General features: G+C 37.6%; 1 protein-coding gene across 3 annotated transcripts; it reads left to right on the top strand.

The window, feature by feature from the left end:
- Nucleotides 1-2,086: 2,086 nt before the first annotated feature.
- tkta (transketolase a) lies at nucleotides 2,087-16,454 on the top strand. 3 transcript variants are annotated; one of them, XR_008965103.1, is made up of 14 exons: nucleotides 2,087-2,289; nucleotides 3,295-3,412; nucleotides 4,788-4,901; nucleotides 5,062-5,159; nucleotides 6,607-6,798; nucleotides 7,021-7,139; nucleotides 7,244-7,440; nucleotides 7,518-7,682; nucleotides 10,037-10,193; nucleotides 11,686-11,786; nucleotides 11,917-12,047; nucleotides 12,750-12,833; nucleotides 13,047-13,140; nucleotides 13,594-13,613. XR_008965103.1 is itself a non-coding variant. In XM_057362595.1 (14 exons), exons 1-14 carry the CDS (start codon nucleotides 2,183-2,185, stop codon nucleotides 15,787-15,789), a joined length of 1,887 nt encoding a protein of 628 aa, XP_057218578.1. In that variant the 5' UTR covers nucleotides 2,093-2,182; the 3' UTR covers nucleotides 15,790-16,454. The 3 variants fall into 3 exon arrangements, 2 of the variants coding, with proteins under 2 accessions (XP_057218578.1, XP_057218579.1); XM_057362595.1 differs by lacking the exon at nucleotides 11,686-11,786 and adding an exon at nucleotides 15,602-16,454 and having other exon boundaries at nucleotides 2,093-2,289; nucleotides 13,594-13,716; XM_057362596.1 differs by lacking the exon at nucleotides 11,686-11,786 and adding an exon at nucleotides 14,486-15,595 and having other exon boundaries at nucleotides 2,093-2,289; nucleotides 13,594-13,716.
- Nucleotides 16,455-17,341: the final 887 nt, after the last annotated feature.

Raw genomic sequence — 17,341 nt, 5'->3', positions numbered from 1 at the left:
CCCTCCCTGAAGACAATCTAGTCCTTGTCTGTTTGTGAGTGATAGGAAATGACATCACAACATTCAGAATCCCACACGTGACATAACAGGACAACCTAAGCATGACATTGTAGAGGGGCAGTGAAGTCATGTGGTCATTGTGCAAATACTGCCAGCTGTGTGGATTCACGCCAAATGTGCTCTACAGACAGACACTGCGTGATATCATGACAGCTCATTTCATTAGGATCAGCTAACGTTATTTATTTTACTATTATTACTCGTGTGATGTGTAATTATACTTTTGCTCTTACAACTATGAGGAAAAAGTCTCAGAAATATGTGTTGATAGGTCCTGAAGTTTTATAAAGTGTCATATTAGGGTAGTTAAAAAGTTACATTTTCAAAATGTAAACTTGATCCATTTTTGGATTATGTTATGTATAATGTGGGTTGGATGAGATTTTAAACATAGCTTTGGGTCATCTTGACCAGAGTTAAAAGCCACAGGTCTGTTTGATGCAGTAATGACCTCTAGTGGTCACAGTCACAAACAGCAGGACCCTAATATATTTTTTAGGTCAATCAACAAGGATGCATAGACTGTTTATGAATCAAGTGTGTACTTGGGTTACGCAATGGAAACAAAGCATGAAGAATAACTTCATCTATTTAAACTGTAATGTAAATGAACTATGATGACAAATGCCATTGCCACACTGCTAAAATTGTGTGTATAGTCAAAAATCTCTGGCGTTGTTCTCTTTTATTTATAATTAAAATATTTTGCATGTTTCTTTGCTAAAACATAATCCCTAAGAGACTACAGACTTTTGGCGGCCATGAGTCATATACTGTATCACACACATAGACAGACAGTGGTATAATCCCTTCACATTCTCTCTCTCTCTCTCTCTCTCTCTCTCTCTCTCTCTCTCTCTCTCTCTCTCTCTCTGTCTCTCTCTCTTTGGCTTTCCAACTATTTTTCCGAATTCCACAAGATGGCAACATAATAATACCCTGGGTTACAATAAAACAGAATTAGACAAATTCACAAATCTGTCCATTTCAAGTGATGACTTGTTGTGTATTATTGAATCTGTCAGCAACCTAAACACATTTGAATACATTACAAAATATAATCTTGCCCAAAAATGGAAAAAATCAGGGGTATGGCATTTGTGCAATAAGATTAATTTATCATTTATTAAAAAATGACTGTAAAATATTTAACACGTGTTTAAATTCCGATTAACTACAATGTTGTTTCTTTTGCTTTTCACAGACATTGCACTGTTTTTCACTACAAGTTTGTTTTAACATGATTCACTATTTACATGGACGTATGCGTTCCTGATGCTCATTTAGTAGAGCACTGTGTTAAAAGAATAGTTCGAAATGAAAATTCCGTCATTATTTGCACAACCTCTTGTCATCTCAAACCTGTATGATTTCTTTCTTCTGCAGAACACAAACTGTTGGTGCCCATTGACTTCTACTGCATGGACACAAAACCAATGCAAGTCAATGGGGACCAACTGTTTTCTGACATTTTTCAAAATACGAAAATCACACTGGTTCAATATGACAACAGTGTGACTAAATGATGACACGATTGTCATTTTGAAGGTGAAAGGTATAATGGGTTTGATTCCCAGAGAACACACATACTGATACAATAATAAAAAGTTGCTTTGGATAAGTGTCTGCCAAATACAAGTGTTAAAGATGAATTCTTACAGACTAACCCTAAAAAATTCAGGTAATTTCTCTAATATGTATTCTTTTTTTATTTGTTTTATGTAGCTACAGAATCGTTTAACTTTAGGATAATCCCTACAATGAGGTTTTGTCAAATTTACCTGCACTTCTGAGGACAACCCTCGTGCACTTAGACACGCACACTCGCGTCCTCAGTCTCAAGGACCGTCGCATCTTTGATCAGTGAGTTTAGTTTAAACAGCCAAAACTCATTATGAGTGATTCTTATCACTTTCACTCTCTCTCACCTCGGCACGCACCCGTTTCTCTACCACAGAGGCGTGTGTTGTGCGCTGTGTGTGTGCGCGCAGTCGTGCGTGCTTGTGATTGCATAAAGCCGCCCCGCTTTCCTCCCCATCCTCTTTCTCTGACACGCGCAGGTAGTGCTCTGTCCTCAACCTCGTACTCTCCTCACACTCTCTGGTGCTATAAGACTAAAGCCATGGAGGACTATCACAAACCAGACCAGCAAACCGTGCAGGCGCTGAGGAACATCGCCAACCGTCTGCGGATCAACTCGATCAAAGCCACGACTGCGGTGGGCAGCGGGTGCGAGCTCCAGCATCTACCTATACCTGGTGCTTTTGAATAGACAGACAAACGGTTAAACTTTCTAGTTAAGCCTTTAAATAGGGTTGTTACATCTTCTAAAAAGGGTCAAATTATATATTTTTATTGCGGGTCAATGAAAGCGCACAAAATAAAGTGTTGGTTGTTGCGCGCGAGCTGAACTTTGAAGCGCTAACGGAGCGTCGAGTTTATTATTATTAAATGAATTTTCTTAATTTGTTTTTACGATAGCTCTTTTTGAGAGTGCATATTCATTAATTGTAGCCTATAGGGTAATATAGTCTAATAAAGAAACCATTGAACCATGAACTACTGTATTTTACAGTAATATATAATGAAACAAAATCATTTTTTATTATAAATTGCATTACATTTTGTGTGTGTTCCTTTTAAATATAAAAATAAATAACTTTAAATAATTTCTTAGCATTCATTGAGCGAAATTCACCGAAACACATCTGTCCATATCTAATGTTTAAATTAAAATGTAAAGTCTTGATAGCCGAATATTTTTTTCTGTAGGCAAAGAATGTTTTTTTCATTACACTGCTGAGAGGTTATATAAACGCAGAAATGCGTTCATGCATGAATCTAAATGGCGCAGTGTGTCCAAATAAGACTGAGCCGTAATTTTTTTAATATTTTGTATGATAAATATATATTTTTTTGATTAGTCTACTTCTTTTTCTATATCAGATAAATAGATGTTCATGTGGAGAATATCACAGCATGTGTTGCTTAGTATTTTCTGTGAGTTCATCTGGAACCATGCAGGCATGTTAGCGGGTGGTATGTCTGCTCAACGCTTTAGATTATGCCACAAGTGTGTCTTTGGGGCATCTTGGATTAAACATCACCTTTGACATCGTTAGGAAACGTGATCGACTTTTTGTCAGATTGTCAAGTTTTTTTGTTTTTCTCAATGAGAGATGATAACAGATATCTGAGCCTGAATTTCACAACTCTTTCATCTTTGTTTTGCAGGCATCCGACATCGTGCTGCAGTGTGGCAGAGATCATGTCTGTTCTGTTCTTCCACACTATGAAGTACAGGCCAGATGACCCCAAAAACTCCAACAATGACCGCTTCATCCTGTCCAAGGTGAGACTTTGGCTACTTAGTTACAGGAGACTGTGTCTCGTTTCGTAAGGCTGCGTCCTTGTGTCCTCCAGAGGTAGGCTATCATCTTCTAAAGGATGCGGTATACGGAGGATTCTCAATTTAGAGTTAAACAAGACATCCTTCGTAGGACATACTGGCAGAATGATTTACCAAATGTATGAGGATGATGTTGTGTTGTATGTACATGCAAAAAGTCAACAGCAGGCTGCACAGATATTGACTGACACTATGAATCAAGTTGCACAATGGCTTATCAATTCACTTTTACATCTTAATGTTAGAAAAACTGTTTGTATGTTTTTTACTAAAAGGCCAAATTATGATGTGAAAGCAGATGTATTTGTTCAGGAACAAAAACTTGAGGTAGTACATGAATTTAAATATTTAGGATTATTATTGGATTCTCAGCTTTCTTTTAAAAAACATGTGAAGAAAGTGGTAAATATAGCGAAATTTAATTTAGCGAATTTGAGATTTATTAGAATAGTTTGACTAACGAAGCAGCAGTTTTATTCATAAATTCAATGATTATTCCCCATATCACATATTGCATGACTACCTGGACTCAAACATGTAGGTCTTTTCTTAAACCAGTTGAAAGTATTTATAAACAAACTCTAAAGGTCTTGGATAAAAAAAAAACAGTTTTCCTCATTGTAGCATAACTAAGTTTTCTGATTTGGTACTTATTTATAAGATCTTAAACGGTTTTGCTCCACCTGTTTTTAAGGATCACATATCAGATAACAGGAAGATATACACGTGCCGGTACTAGTGGTGATTGTAATGTGCCATTAAGAAGAACTACCTTTGGTCAATTATCTTTTGCTTTTAGAGGAACACACGAGTGGAATAGACTCCCAGTGGAGCTAAAAGAATTAAAACATTTAACAGGACACTATGGTTTCTCGAAAAAGCTGAAAATATGGCTATTGACACATCAAAATTGTGATTATTTATAGTGATTTATGGATATGGTATGGTAGTCTGTAATTTTGTTTTAATATTCTTGGTTTCTTTTCTTTTCTGCTCTTAAATTTTCTTCTTTTTCTTAATTTGCTGTATTAATATTTTGTTTATATTTTCTTCCTGTCCTTAACATCAACCTGCCAAAAGGGACTACGGATGAAAATTAGCCAGTGTTGGCTAAATCTGGTGCATTTTACATATTGTATGTGTTATTAATGTGCATTGTCTGTCACAGCCTCGATGACGCTTCGAATGAGACCTCTGGAGGACGCACATAGCCTATATCATGGGACACCTGCTAACAGTGTTGATCATGTCTGCACCTTCATTATTACCGTTTTACAAAACTGTGATTGATTCACAGATGTAATTGTTCTGTCCACAGGGTCACGCTGCGCCTGTCCTCTTCTCTATATGGCTGGAGATCGGCTATCTGAAGGAGTCTGAGCTCATGAGCATGTGTCAGGTGGACTCCATGCTGGAGGGACACCCCACACCTGTGAGTAACGGATACACACTGATCTGAGATCAGCCGCCAATTCTGATTTGAAACCGTGAGAAATATTGCTGTTTATCGAGTCAAAAATTATTGTTCATTGCTATCAATGACCAGCCGTTATTTTATGTAACATCAATGCGTGCATGTGTGTGTCTGACAGAAGCAGCAGTTTGTGGATGTGGCCACAGGCTCTTTGGGGCAGGGCTTGGGTGTAGCCTGTGGAATGGCCTATACAGCAAAATATTTTGACAAGTCCAGGTGAGACCATTAAGCAACATAAATCTACAGTAATCCAAAGAGTAAACATATTAGATTTGTTGACCAATAAATCTACTTTTTCCAACAGTACAATTATTTGAATTAATGCTATTATTTAGTGCAGTTTATTAATATCTGTTTCTATAAATATTGTGAAATTATTTCATAATGTTAGTGTTGAGATGTAATGCCTATTACTTAATTGGCCCCAAATTCAGAATTCAAAATTGCATCGTGTTATGGCAAAATATCAAGATATTTTAAATTCACATATCTGTATATTTAATACCTATAGAAAATAAAGTAAGAAAAGAAAATAAAGATATAAATCACAAACATATTCATTTTATACCAAATAAGAGCTAGTAGACTTATTTTGATTATTAATTCCTGCCACACATTTGAGGTTCAATATAAATTCTTTGTGTTTGTATGTCCATGTTGGAGCGTGTTGTGTATTTCAGGGGTGTGGAGTTTGCACGACAAGCTGTGCTATCATGATTCTTCTGCTCTAATAACCAACCCCCCCCCGGCTATTTTTATATTTCGGATAGAATCCTGTTTTGGCATAAACACACAATTCAATCCTAAAGTTTATGATCATTTTAAAAGTTGTGTATAGATAACTCATTTCTAATGTCTATAGTAAAATTTAAATCCGTCAGTGCAGATCATAATCATTAAGTGAAGAAAGACAAAGCATGATTAAAATGTTCTTAGCGATTGAATTTCTCTTCTCACTTGTGAAAGACAGATGAACTGGTGTGACAAGAGATGTCAGGTGGTATTAAAGAGGGAGGGGTGATGAGCTTTAACACATCAGCAAGCAAGAAGAAAAAAGAAGAATATTAAAAGAGAAAAAGAGAAAAATAACAATTACTTAAACAGATAATATATATATATATCATACTTTAAAAAGTATCATATGAAAAGTTTGGTTCCAAAATGAGATAACTCGTTTTTACAATTTAAAAATATATATGTTTTTTATTGTGCATTAATATCAATCAAACTGCAGTTGGTTTGTTTTGATTTAAGCCATAATAACAAAAAAATACAGCTAACTAGCGCAATAAAAACATGATTTTTGAAAAATGATCTTATTTTGGAACCAAACTCTTCCTATATATACTTTAAAAAGTATCATATATTGGCTAATAAAATGAAAGGAGAATATTCCTATAAATTGTAAAGGTTGACAATACTCAAAATGCTAAAATATAACATGTTTCGATGTGTTTTGCATTATTTTGGAAAAATTTTATATTATAAAAAATAATAAGTGACCCTAAATGTTTGAAGGATAATATCATATTGTACAATATATGAAATAAAATAAAAGAATTTACTATAGAAATTGCGTTTATGGGTGCTATAAAAATGTTTTTTAGGTGTTGTAACTGTTATTTATTTTAGGCGTTGTAATACTGTCATCTCTGTTATTTAGTTATCGTGTATACTGCCTGCTGGGGGATGGAGAGATGTCTGAAGGTGCTGTATGGGAGGCCATGGCCTTTGCCTCATACTACCAGCTGGATAACCTGTTGGCCATACTAGATGTCAACCGCTTGGGCCAAAGTGATCCAGCACCCCTGCAGCACCACGTGGAGAAGTACCAGAAACGCTGTGAAGCATTTGGGTGGGTATTAAGGTCGGGTGGAGGTTTAAACCCCAGAAAATATGGTCAATAATCACCATTGTGCCCTTGAGCAACCCCAGACTGAATGTTACATGACTACTTGTGCAGCTCTTTCCTACTTTGGATATACATTTATTTGTGTTTGAAATTTGGATACATGTTTAATTCTATTCACGTGTGCATTACAAGTAATTCATTTATATATTTCTGGTTTGTATGCAGCTGGCATGCTATAATTGTGGATGGCCATAGTGTGGAAGAGCTGTGTAAAGCCCTAAGCCAACCGCGCCACCAACCCATTGCCATCATCGCCAAAACCATCAAAGGAAAAGACATTCCTGGTATATTTCAGTCTTCCCATAATTTTCAGACCAGCGGCACTTTTATCAAAACACAGTACTGTCTATTCACGTACGTGAATTATGTCTCCATTAAAACTCCACAGTGGCAGAAGATAAGATGGGATGGCACGGCAAGGTTCTGTCCAAAGACATAGCGGAGAGCGTTACGAGAGAGCTCCAGAGCCGCATCCTCAGCTGCAGCAAGCGAATGTACCCGGCTTCACCCATCGAGGATGCTCCACCCGTCAGCCTGCGCAATGTTCGCATGCCCAGCGCTCCCAACTACAAACCTGGAGAGAAGGTAAGAGGTTAAGGGGGGGATTTATTGACATAGAGACGACATGACATAACTCATTTTATCATGTTGTTCTCCCACAGATTGCCACCTGTAAGGCATATGGAATGGCAGTAGCCAAACTGGGACGGTACAATGAGCGACTGGTGGCAATGGACGTCGACACCAAAAATTTCACCTTCTCTGAAATCTTTAAAAACGAACATCCTAACCGCTTCATCGAGTGCTACAGCGCAGAGCAGAACATGGTAGGAAAGTATTATTGAGGAGATATTAGAAACAACATTCAAAATGCTCCTTTTTCCCAAACATTTAAGGCTTTTTTAAAACACAAACACACCAAGTTACCTATTTTAATGTTTTTGTACTCCAGAAAGAAACTATTTCGGAAATGTTAGGTCTGGTAGTGTTGATTTCCTATTTACTTATTTTTTAAATTCAATGTTACATTCATTTAAATACTTAATATTAATTAATAATGTAAATATACTGTATTTTAATTTCATTTATTTAATATTAATTGACCCAGAAACACCCTTAAAGGGACACTTCACCCAAAAAGGTAAATTCTGTCATCGTTTACTCGCCTTCCAGTTGTTCCAAAACTGTTTACATTTCTTTGTTCTGGTGAACACGGAGAGAGATATTTAGAAGAATGCTTATAACCAAACAGATCTTGCCCCCCATTGACTCCCATAGTAAAAAGACTTTATCATTTTTTTTTGTTCTGTTGAACACAAAATAAGAATTTTGAAGAATGTAGGACAGCAAACAGTTCTGGGGCACTTTTGACTAACATTGTATTTTTTCCTACTATGGGAGTCAATGTGGTGCAAAATCTGTCTGGTTATAAGCATTCTTCCAAATATCTTTCTCTGTGTTCATCAGAACAAAGAAAATGTATTCAGATTTTTCGTTTTTGGGTGAAGTAGCCTATCCCTATAAAGGTTTTGAGAGCTAAACCTGCACATTAGACTAGTGAACAAAACATCACTAGACGAAGCGAAAATAAAAATTTTCGGAAACTACCTGATAAAATCCCCCTCACAATGATGAATTTGCTGCTAGTTGCATAATACATTGGATGTCTATCCATAATGCAGCAGTGCAACGAGGAAGTGACCCACTTACGCTTGATTTTGCACCACACCCCGCTGCAGTGCCTCACCCGAGAAGCCCTGCAGAAAACCGTCTTCGCTTCTCATCCCATCAGCACATTCTTTATGATCCCAGCTGTATGCCAAATTACCAACATCATCATCGTTTCTTTTTGTTCACGGGGAAGGTAAAATGATGGTGACTTGTTTGTCACGTTGTATTTTGTGTAATGGAAAGTGATTGTGACAGACATGTTGAAAAGCTGAATATTAATGATTACAGCCAGAGGCCGTAACTATTTGTTCCACAGCCTACTGCAATGCTAATGCTAATAAGGAGATATATACTGTACTAATAGATGTAAGCATGCATACTAATGAGGAAGACACTTGCACTGCCACTTGATTTGATATAAATGTTAAGATTCCTACTATTTTAATCGAGGCTAAAGTGGCCAGTGTAGTGTATTTCATTAGTTTAGTGCTGTCAATTATATTAAGCCAAGTATACATTTAATTTAAAATGTAAACCTACAGTATAAATGAAGCACATGAACATGTTGCTATCAATTCCAGGTTATATTCTATATTGAATTTAAAAGCTCAAAATTTCATATTCACTTCTAGGTAGATTCTATAAGATATAAAAAATACCTTTTAAAAAAAACTATTTGTGGCCCAGTACTGTTTCATTTTATTTGGTGAGCTGCGTAGATTTAAGATAAGAAACAGGAAATCGTAGTGTGTGTTAGTAATTCCTTTTATATGAAGGATAAAATACAGTTCCCGTCCATCTTTCCTAGGATATTACAGCCTACTTAAAGTGATAGTTCACCCGAAAATAAAAATTCTGTCATCATTTACTCGCACTCTTATCATTTCAAACCTTTTCTTCAGCAGAACACAAAAGAAGATATTTTGAAAAATGTTGTTAACTGGACCCCATTCACTTGCATTGGTTTTGTGTCCATACAGTAGAAGTGAATGGGGTCCAGTGCTGTTCAGTTACCAGCTTTCTTCATATGATCTTCTTTTGTGTTCTGCGGAAGAAAGGTTTGAAATGACAAGTGGGTGAGGAATTGATGACAGAATTACTATTCTTAAACTATAACTATAAGAACTGAAGTTATAACTGGTTCGTATTGTAATGAGGCAAGTGAATACAGACACAGTAGATGTTGAGTTAGGAGGGAGTGGTTTACGCAGACAAAATAACTATATCTATTTTCAAAAAGGGGATTTAAGTCCATTGGGGAAGGTCTATATAAAAGAAGTCGTGGCGGTCTCGCAATGAGAAAGAAGGTGTGCTAAATGGGTTTGGTCCAAGTATGTGCTTCCCTCCTGGTCTAAGGGCAAAAGAGGCGGATGCCCAAACCAACAGATGTGTTGTTAGGGTGCTCTTCTCTCCCGTCCAAGGGTGGCGATATCATTAAAGGCTGTTTATATATTACCATATGTCATTCTGAAGTCAAAAGATATAAAAGAAAAGTTTCTGTCTTCTACAGGTCAGTGTTGCCACAGGCTGTGCCGCTCGTGATCGAAACATTGTGTTCGCCAGCTGCTTGGCAACCTTCTTCACCCGCGCATACGACCAGCTCCGCATGGCTGCCATTTCTGAGAGCAATATAAACCTCTGTGGTTCTCACTGCGGCCTGTCAGCTGGTAAAGAGTCTTTCGTTTGGTTTTACAAGAGACAAAAAAGAGACAGTCACATCAGACAACTGCATTTAGGAAAAAGCTTTCAGACATTTGCTTACATTTATATGCAGGTGTACAAGGAGGAAGCACAAGCTTGTGCAAAGAAATCTGCTGCAGATTTATTATTACTAGTATGAATGTTGCTTTTCACTTATTTGATACAAACAGAAGGCCTAAAATGGGACAAATTTTTTGAAAATTAGGTTTGTGTTTACACTCTCTTTTGGCTTACCGCTGTAATGACGTAGCGGAGAGAAGATGAACCCGAAAGCTGAAAGCTTTACATAGATACCAAACTTGAGTGGGTAATTCCCAAAGAGCGGGCAGCAGCGAGCCAAGTTTGTAGCCGTGCACTGTAAAACTTTGTTGTAGTTTTGCAGCAGGTTTGCCAGTAATTTACTGTAGATTTAACTTGCAATTTTGTTTTAAACATAAACTTACCTAGTTCTTATATTTTCTGTCATAAAACAAGACTAAATATATTTTCTTGCTATGTAAATGTATAGTAATTTATGAAGTTTAAGACAAAAATGCTTAGAAAGAATGTCATTTTTTGCAGTGTTGCTGTGCTAATGCCAGAAATGAGACAAGTCTCTTCTTGCTCATTTTGAATCTCAAAAGTGTTTTAATTTTGGTTAAAGTAAAGTTTAACTCAAGTTGAAAACAGCACTAATAGCAAAGTCATTAAATCTACGGTAAATTACTGGCAAACCTGCTGCAAAACTACAGCAAAGTTTTACACCGTGTTTCTGGCCATTTTTGTTCGCGATTTAGCTGCACCCACTCACGAAAATAAAGTGTTTGTTTATTTGCGGTAGAAAATGTACAAAATATCTTCATTTATCATGATCTTTACCTAATATCCTATTCATTTTTGGCATAAAAGAAAAATCGATAATGTATCTCAGGCTATTGCTACAAATGAAGCGTTTGGTTCCAAAATAAGATAACTCCGTTGTTAAATATTTTCAAAAATCATGTTTTTTATTATGTTATCATGTTTTTATTGTGTTAGTTAGATTTATTTTTTGAGTTATTATGGCTTCAGTCAAAACAAACCAACTGCAGTTTGATTGATAGTAATTGGAATGCTCAATAAAAATAAGTGAAAAGTCTGGAAATGTTGGAACAAAACTCTTCAAATATACCCGTGAAACGTATGACTGGTTTTGTGGTCCAGGGTCACATACATATTACAGGGACATTCATATCCTAAATATAACACTGTTTAAAATCATTTTGAATGCTGGTGTGACTGCAGTTTAATCCTCACCCATAGTCTATCAAACAGGTGCACTCACCAGTCAGATTCTTCCTTAAAATCCCCATCCACTATCCAGCACCCCCAATTCTCCTTCAATGATACATTTCACATTTCTAACAAATTTGGGAGCAATTCACCCCCTTTTCCCTAACCTGTCTTTCTAATGTGTTTTATTCTTCTGGATGTCTGGAGGTGGTGCAACTTTTAGCACTCTACCCCTTCTTCCTCTATCCCTCCCCCTGCCCTGTGTATGTCGGTGTCCGGGTGACCAGGCATCCCTTCTGTTAGCACAGGTACACTGCATGCCACGTTGTCTTTACACCTGCCCGCCAGTCTATCTGCCTCACTGTTTGCATGTGTGTACACCTGTCTCACTTACCTAACCTATGGTCTGTGATCTAAAGAAATGTGTGTGTATTACAGGAGAGTATGGACCAGCTCACATGGGCCTGGAAGACATGGCTATTTTTAGAGCCCTCCAGACTGCCACCATCTTCTACCCGAGTGACGGTGTGTCTACTGAAAAGGCTGTGGAGCTCGCAGCCAACACAAAGGTATCTGCTATATTAATATTATAAATAGAGAACAAATAATGCACATTTACAAATACTTACTCGGTCATAAACAATAATCAGATCAAAGACTTGAAAAGCCCTTTCTTATAGTTCCATCCATGGGATATCTTATAGATACTGCGTTTAATAAATCTGATAGATATTTAATAAATTGTATAAACATTACCTGCAACAGTTACAATAATATCTAAAACTAGGGTTACCCAAAAGAATTCACTTTAACAATATCTATCACAAAATATTTCTTAAGAATAAATGATGCTATTAGTCAAATTTATCTTTAATTTTGTGTTTATTTGGTCAATAAATCAATCTCAAAATACAAAAATACAATATCTTTAAGTCGAAGTATTAAATGGGTGCTGAATAGTTTACAATATTGCGTAGCATTATCACGGTATTGGACCCGCTGTTTTGTATCACGGTTCTTGCCGTTGCCGGTATATGAGAAAACATGATTATATTAGGAGTCATTGTATAAATAATCTTGGTAATGGTAATATATGGTAAGGTTATTTATTTTTTTACTTGTTTATTCAAAATATTACCCCCCTAAAATAGCATGATATTAAAACGTACTGATATTAAAATATTGAGTATATTGAAAAAAACACACGTACTGTATCCGGTTCAAAAAGCAATTTGATTCAGTCAGTTTGCTGGTTGTTTATTTTGTTTTAGGGGATTTGCTATATTCGGACCATTCGTCCGGAGACATCAATCATTTACAACAGCAATGAAGACTTCCATGTTGGCCAGCTGAAGGTAAAAACTATCCCACATACTGTTGTAAATACCAGCGGTGACCACTAAAAATAAATATGCTATAAAATTATAGAAGTTGCTATAGAATATAATTAAATCTGATTAATATAAAAAACAAGTTCAAAACAACCTAGTGAAAAATGTCTATACAGTATGTTCAGCTTGTTGTTGCATTATTAATATTTTAAAGTGCATGTGAATTTACTTCACCAGGTGGTTTACCAGAGCAAAGACGATCAGGTGACAGTGATCGCAACGGGACTGACCCTACATGAAGCTCTGGCTGCTGCTGAGCAACTCAAGAAAGGTCTGATGCATCGCATTGCATTATATGGTACCACCAGCAGATGTTAAAGGGACAGTTCACCCTTTACTTCATTTACTCACCCTTGAGTTGTTGGCCACCACTGACTACCATAGTATGAAAAATGGCTTTGGCCTGTTGAACACACACAAAAAATGATATTTTGAAGAATGTAGAAAAGCAAACAGTTTTCTGTCCTACTTTGGTAGTCAATGGTGGCCCAGAACTGTTTGGTTACAAGCATTCTTCCAAATATCTTTCTCTGTGTTCATCAGAACAAAGATATTCGAAGGTGAGTAAATTATGACAATTTTTTTCATTTTTGGGTGAACTGTTCCTTTAACATAACAGTACAGTAGCACAACAACAGCGGCATAAAACGTTCAAAACTGTACATTTTGTTCGTGTGCATTGTCCACGGTTAAATGTCCACGGTTTTTGTATTTCATTCTGCAGAGCGGATCCACATCAGAGTCATCGATCCATTCACAGTCAAACCTCTGGATGCCAAAACCATCATCGACCATGTGCGTGCCACCAGGGGTCGTGTCATCACGGTCGAAGATCACTACTATGAGGGTGGGTTTCAATCTCAGAACATACATTTTAGTAAGAATGAGTATATTAAGCGAAGTATGTGGTTTTGCTCTGTGTGTCCTCCGAAAAACTGTTGTAGAAGTTTCTGATTGGCTGCTCAGAAGAAATTTGATGTGCTGGCAAAAGTTCATTGGATCGGAGAGCAAGAGGCATTGTGTTGTGATAATAGGTTGATTTTTTCGGCCATGTCACGTTCTGTTCAGCAGACAGTGTGTAGTGGAGGGCTGTCAGAAATCCTTAAGCAGGCGTATGCCCGAAGGGCCTGTTGTGACCTAAATAACAGACAGCCCTGGACCTGGCATCGCTGCCTGCGTGCCAGAGGAGGAGTGAGGCCGGGGGGAGAGAGAGAGAGAGAGAGAGAGAGAGAGAGAGAGAGAGAGAGAGAGAGAGAGAGAGAGAGAGAGAGAGAGAGAGAGAGCAACATCCAAACTCATTCTGAAAGCAAGCATCTCCTTGCCCAAGGGGACGGAAAGAGGATCGAGATGGTCAGAGAACATATGATTATAGCAAGATTGAAAGCAGGGGCATGCAGGGACAACAAGATAGAACATTTGACATTTCTGAAATTTAAAAGCAGAACACAAAAAGTCAAACATTAGAAGATGGAGATAGCATAAATGTTTTTTTTAAGATCAGAGGAATGTTATTTACATGATCAAGTCAAAGGTGCAGATCAAGTGTGAAACGCTTTCAAATATTTTCATGCTATTATCCAAATCAGCTTACAAATACCATGTCCAATAAAATACAGCAGAACCACTGCTCTACAGTAAATGACTGGATTGCGCCTAGAACGCTAAGCCAACGGCAGGAGCTGAAGCCACCGGAAGCGATCGCGCCGCCATCTTGGTATGCCCAACTGACAGAGAGCACCATTGAAAATAACCCGTTTTTCAGCTTATTACTATGTTTTTAGTTCACACGTGTGTTTAAGTTAATTGTTACTTCTGATGTTTTTCCAATGTTTATGTTTATTTTGGGCAGAATTGCGATGAATAGAAATCAATGTATAGACGGTGAGTGTGTTGTAAAGGCACATGTGTAAATGTTTAGAAATAAAGCTTCATGACTTAAAATATACAGCCTGTATTCATCTGTATTTAGATTTCAGAATAAGCACATTTGTCATAAGTTGAGGTGTCTCGTTAGTACATGTTATTTACATGCTTAAGACATTTGCGTTGTAAGAATGTACTGTGAGACTTTAGATATGAAATCGGGGACTGGTAAGTTACTTTTTTATCATTAATATGTGATAACTCCCTATAGAGAATGTGAAGCTGACGTCAAACCCTATGTTGCTGTGGCGCCGCCATCTTGGGAGGAAAATACTCCACTGCTGATATGTACCGTTACTTGTTTTGTTTGATATATGGAGAAATCGAAAGTGAAAGAACCATGGGCTTTTCCTGAACGACTCTATGCAGTTTTTTAACACAGCAAAACCGACCTACCATAGTTATATTTCCTAATCAAACTATAAAAACAAAACACTGCATTGAACGCACTAGCAGCCATCCTCCCAAGATGGCGCAACATTCAACGTGGCGTGACGTCGATTAACAAGCTCTATTAATTGAATAGAACGTTTGGGCATACCAACATGGCGGCGCGGTAGCTTCAGTGTAATGACGTCATGAGCAATCCAGTCAGTGAGCAGGACTCACAGGTAGTTACTGTTTCTGATTGTTAAAAAAAAGCAAAGGTCAGCCCCACATTCTGTTTTACTATAGACAGTCTAGTGTACTTTCCCTTGTTGCCTGTTTCAGCTATTCTTGTCAGGTATTATTTTTTTGTTGTTGGTATTCCAAAAAACCCAAACGATTAAAGCACCTGTTCCGTATTTCTACCATCTGTTATTCCACAGGTGGCCTGGGTGAGGCGGTGTGCTCCGCCATCATGAATGAGCCCGGCTTCACTTTGCAGCGTCTGGCTGTCGCTCACGTTCCCCGCAGTGGCAAAATGTCCGACCTGCTCAAAATCTACGCCATCGACCGCGACTCCATCACGCAGACGGTCAGGAAGATGCTCAGCAGCTCGGCCAATGCCAAGTGAAGCAGTTCGCTTTGCCCCGCCCACTCCCCCCAAAATTAGCCCAAAATCAACTTGTGCGGCATCAAGTCGAACAAATAGCAACACAAACACAGTGTCACACGACCCCTCTAACGATTGTGGCTCCTCCCACTTCATTGTTCACCGTGAACGAGCCATCTGTGAGTATACAGAGGGTATGGACGTGTCGTCACTTTACCACGAGCACGTCAGAGCGCACCCCCGTGAGGGGCAAAACATTCAGCAAAATGGCTGCTTACAACATCAGGAAACGCAATTCCTTGCCACATTTCAGTGTCCAGGAACACTTGATTCCTTTGTAAGTCATAGGGAAGTCGTAAGTATCACCGTTGAGTCCAGCTGCTTCTAATTTCAGCAAATAATTGCGTGTTTTAGTCCCAGTTTCTTTGTTTCTCCTATTCTCCTCAGCCATTTTGCTGCGTCTGTTACCACTCAAGGGGGCGTGTCCCGGCGTATTCACGTGGGAAAGTGACGTCAATGCATACCCTCTATTCGTAAAGTGAAATATATGGTGTCAGTTTTGAAGTACAGTTCATTCATTTCTTTTATTATTGCAAATACAAACACACACACACACACACACACACACACACACACACACACACACACACACACACACACACACACACACACACACACACACACACACACACCACACAACACCAACGACACAAGTATTTAGTTGTGATCACACACACACACACACTGGAGCCCTTTTATCATTTTTCTTCAGAGTATCACAACGCTCAACAACTCAACATTGACAAGTCATTAACACTAAGATGCGGCCGCCATTTTATTTCATCACCATAACCAAAAAGTGTCTATACGGTGTACTATGTGATGCTTATGTGTTTTGAAAGTGCTGTTTGATAAGATGCAAAAAAACCTGTTTTAATACTTTTTATATTGTTATTGTGTAGCTATGAAGACAGATCAGAGATAGATTTCATGGGTACAGACAAGTTTCCAAAACTACATATTATTAGAGATTAGTATTAACATAAATAAAAAATAAGGTTATTAAATAAGAATGTTAATAGAGTGGTTCAGTAAAGTAATTGAAAAAAGTAAAGTATCTCACGTGAATCAGTGTGCTGTACTGTATGCTTTCTGTAGGATGGAATAACATTTTGTGTTTTTTTAAACTACAAACAAACACTTCCTTTGTCATTTTTCGGTGTACCTCAACAAGTGTTGGATTAAAGCCTTTTGGATTTCAGTTTGAGAGATCGTGTGTTAACTGCTTGTTTTATCCACATCATTACTCATCCACATTATCAGCAACAGACAAATGCATTTTTATTGTTTTCATACAATGAGAAAACATTTAGGCAGCTGCAATTTAATTGAAGCAAATCTGCGCCATCCTGTTTAAAAGCCAAGAAGAACAGAAAAATAAGTTTTAGGTTGGGTGAAGAAAGCCCATTATGAAATTCAAAATGATACTAAATTTGCAGTATAGGCCACTTACCATTTAGCGCTCTATTTGCGCATTGCTCCTCTTATGGCGAACACAGCAATGCCCCAGCCA

The sequence above is a fragment of the Triplophysa rosa genome, linkage group LG20, assembly GCF_024868665.1.
Source record: "Triplophysa rosa linkage group LG20, Trosa_1v2, whole genome shotgun sequence".
Lineage (NCBI taxonomy): Eukaryota > Metazoa > Chordata > Actinopteri > Cypriniformes > Nemacheilidae > Triplophysa > Triplophysa rosa.
The sequence above is the reverse complement of the archived record's forward strand: the minus strand, read 5'-3'. Positions and strand labels throughout refer to the sequence as shown.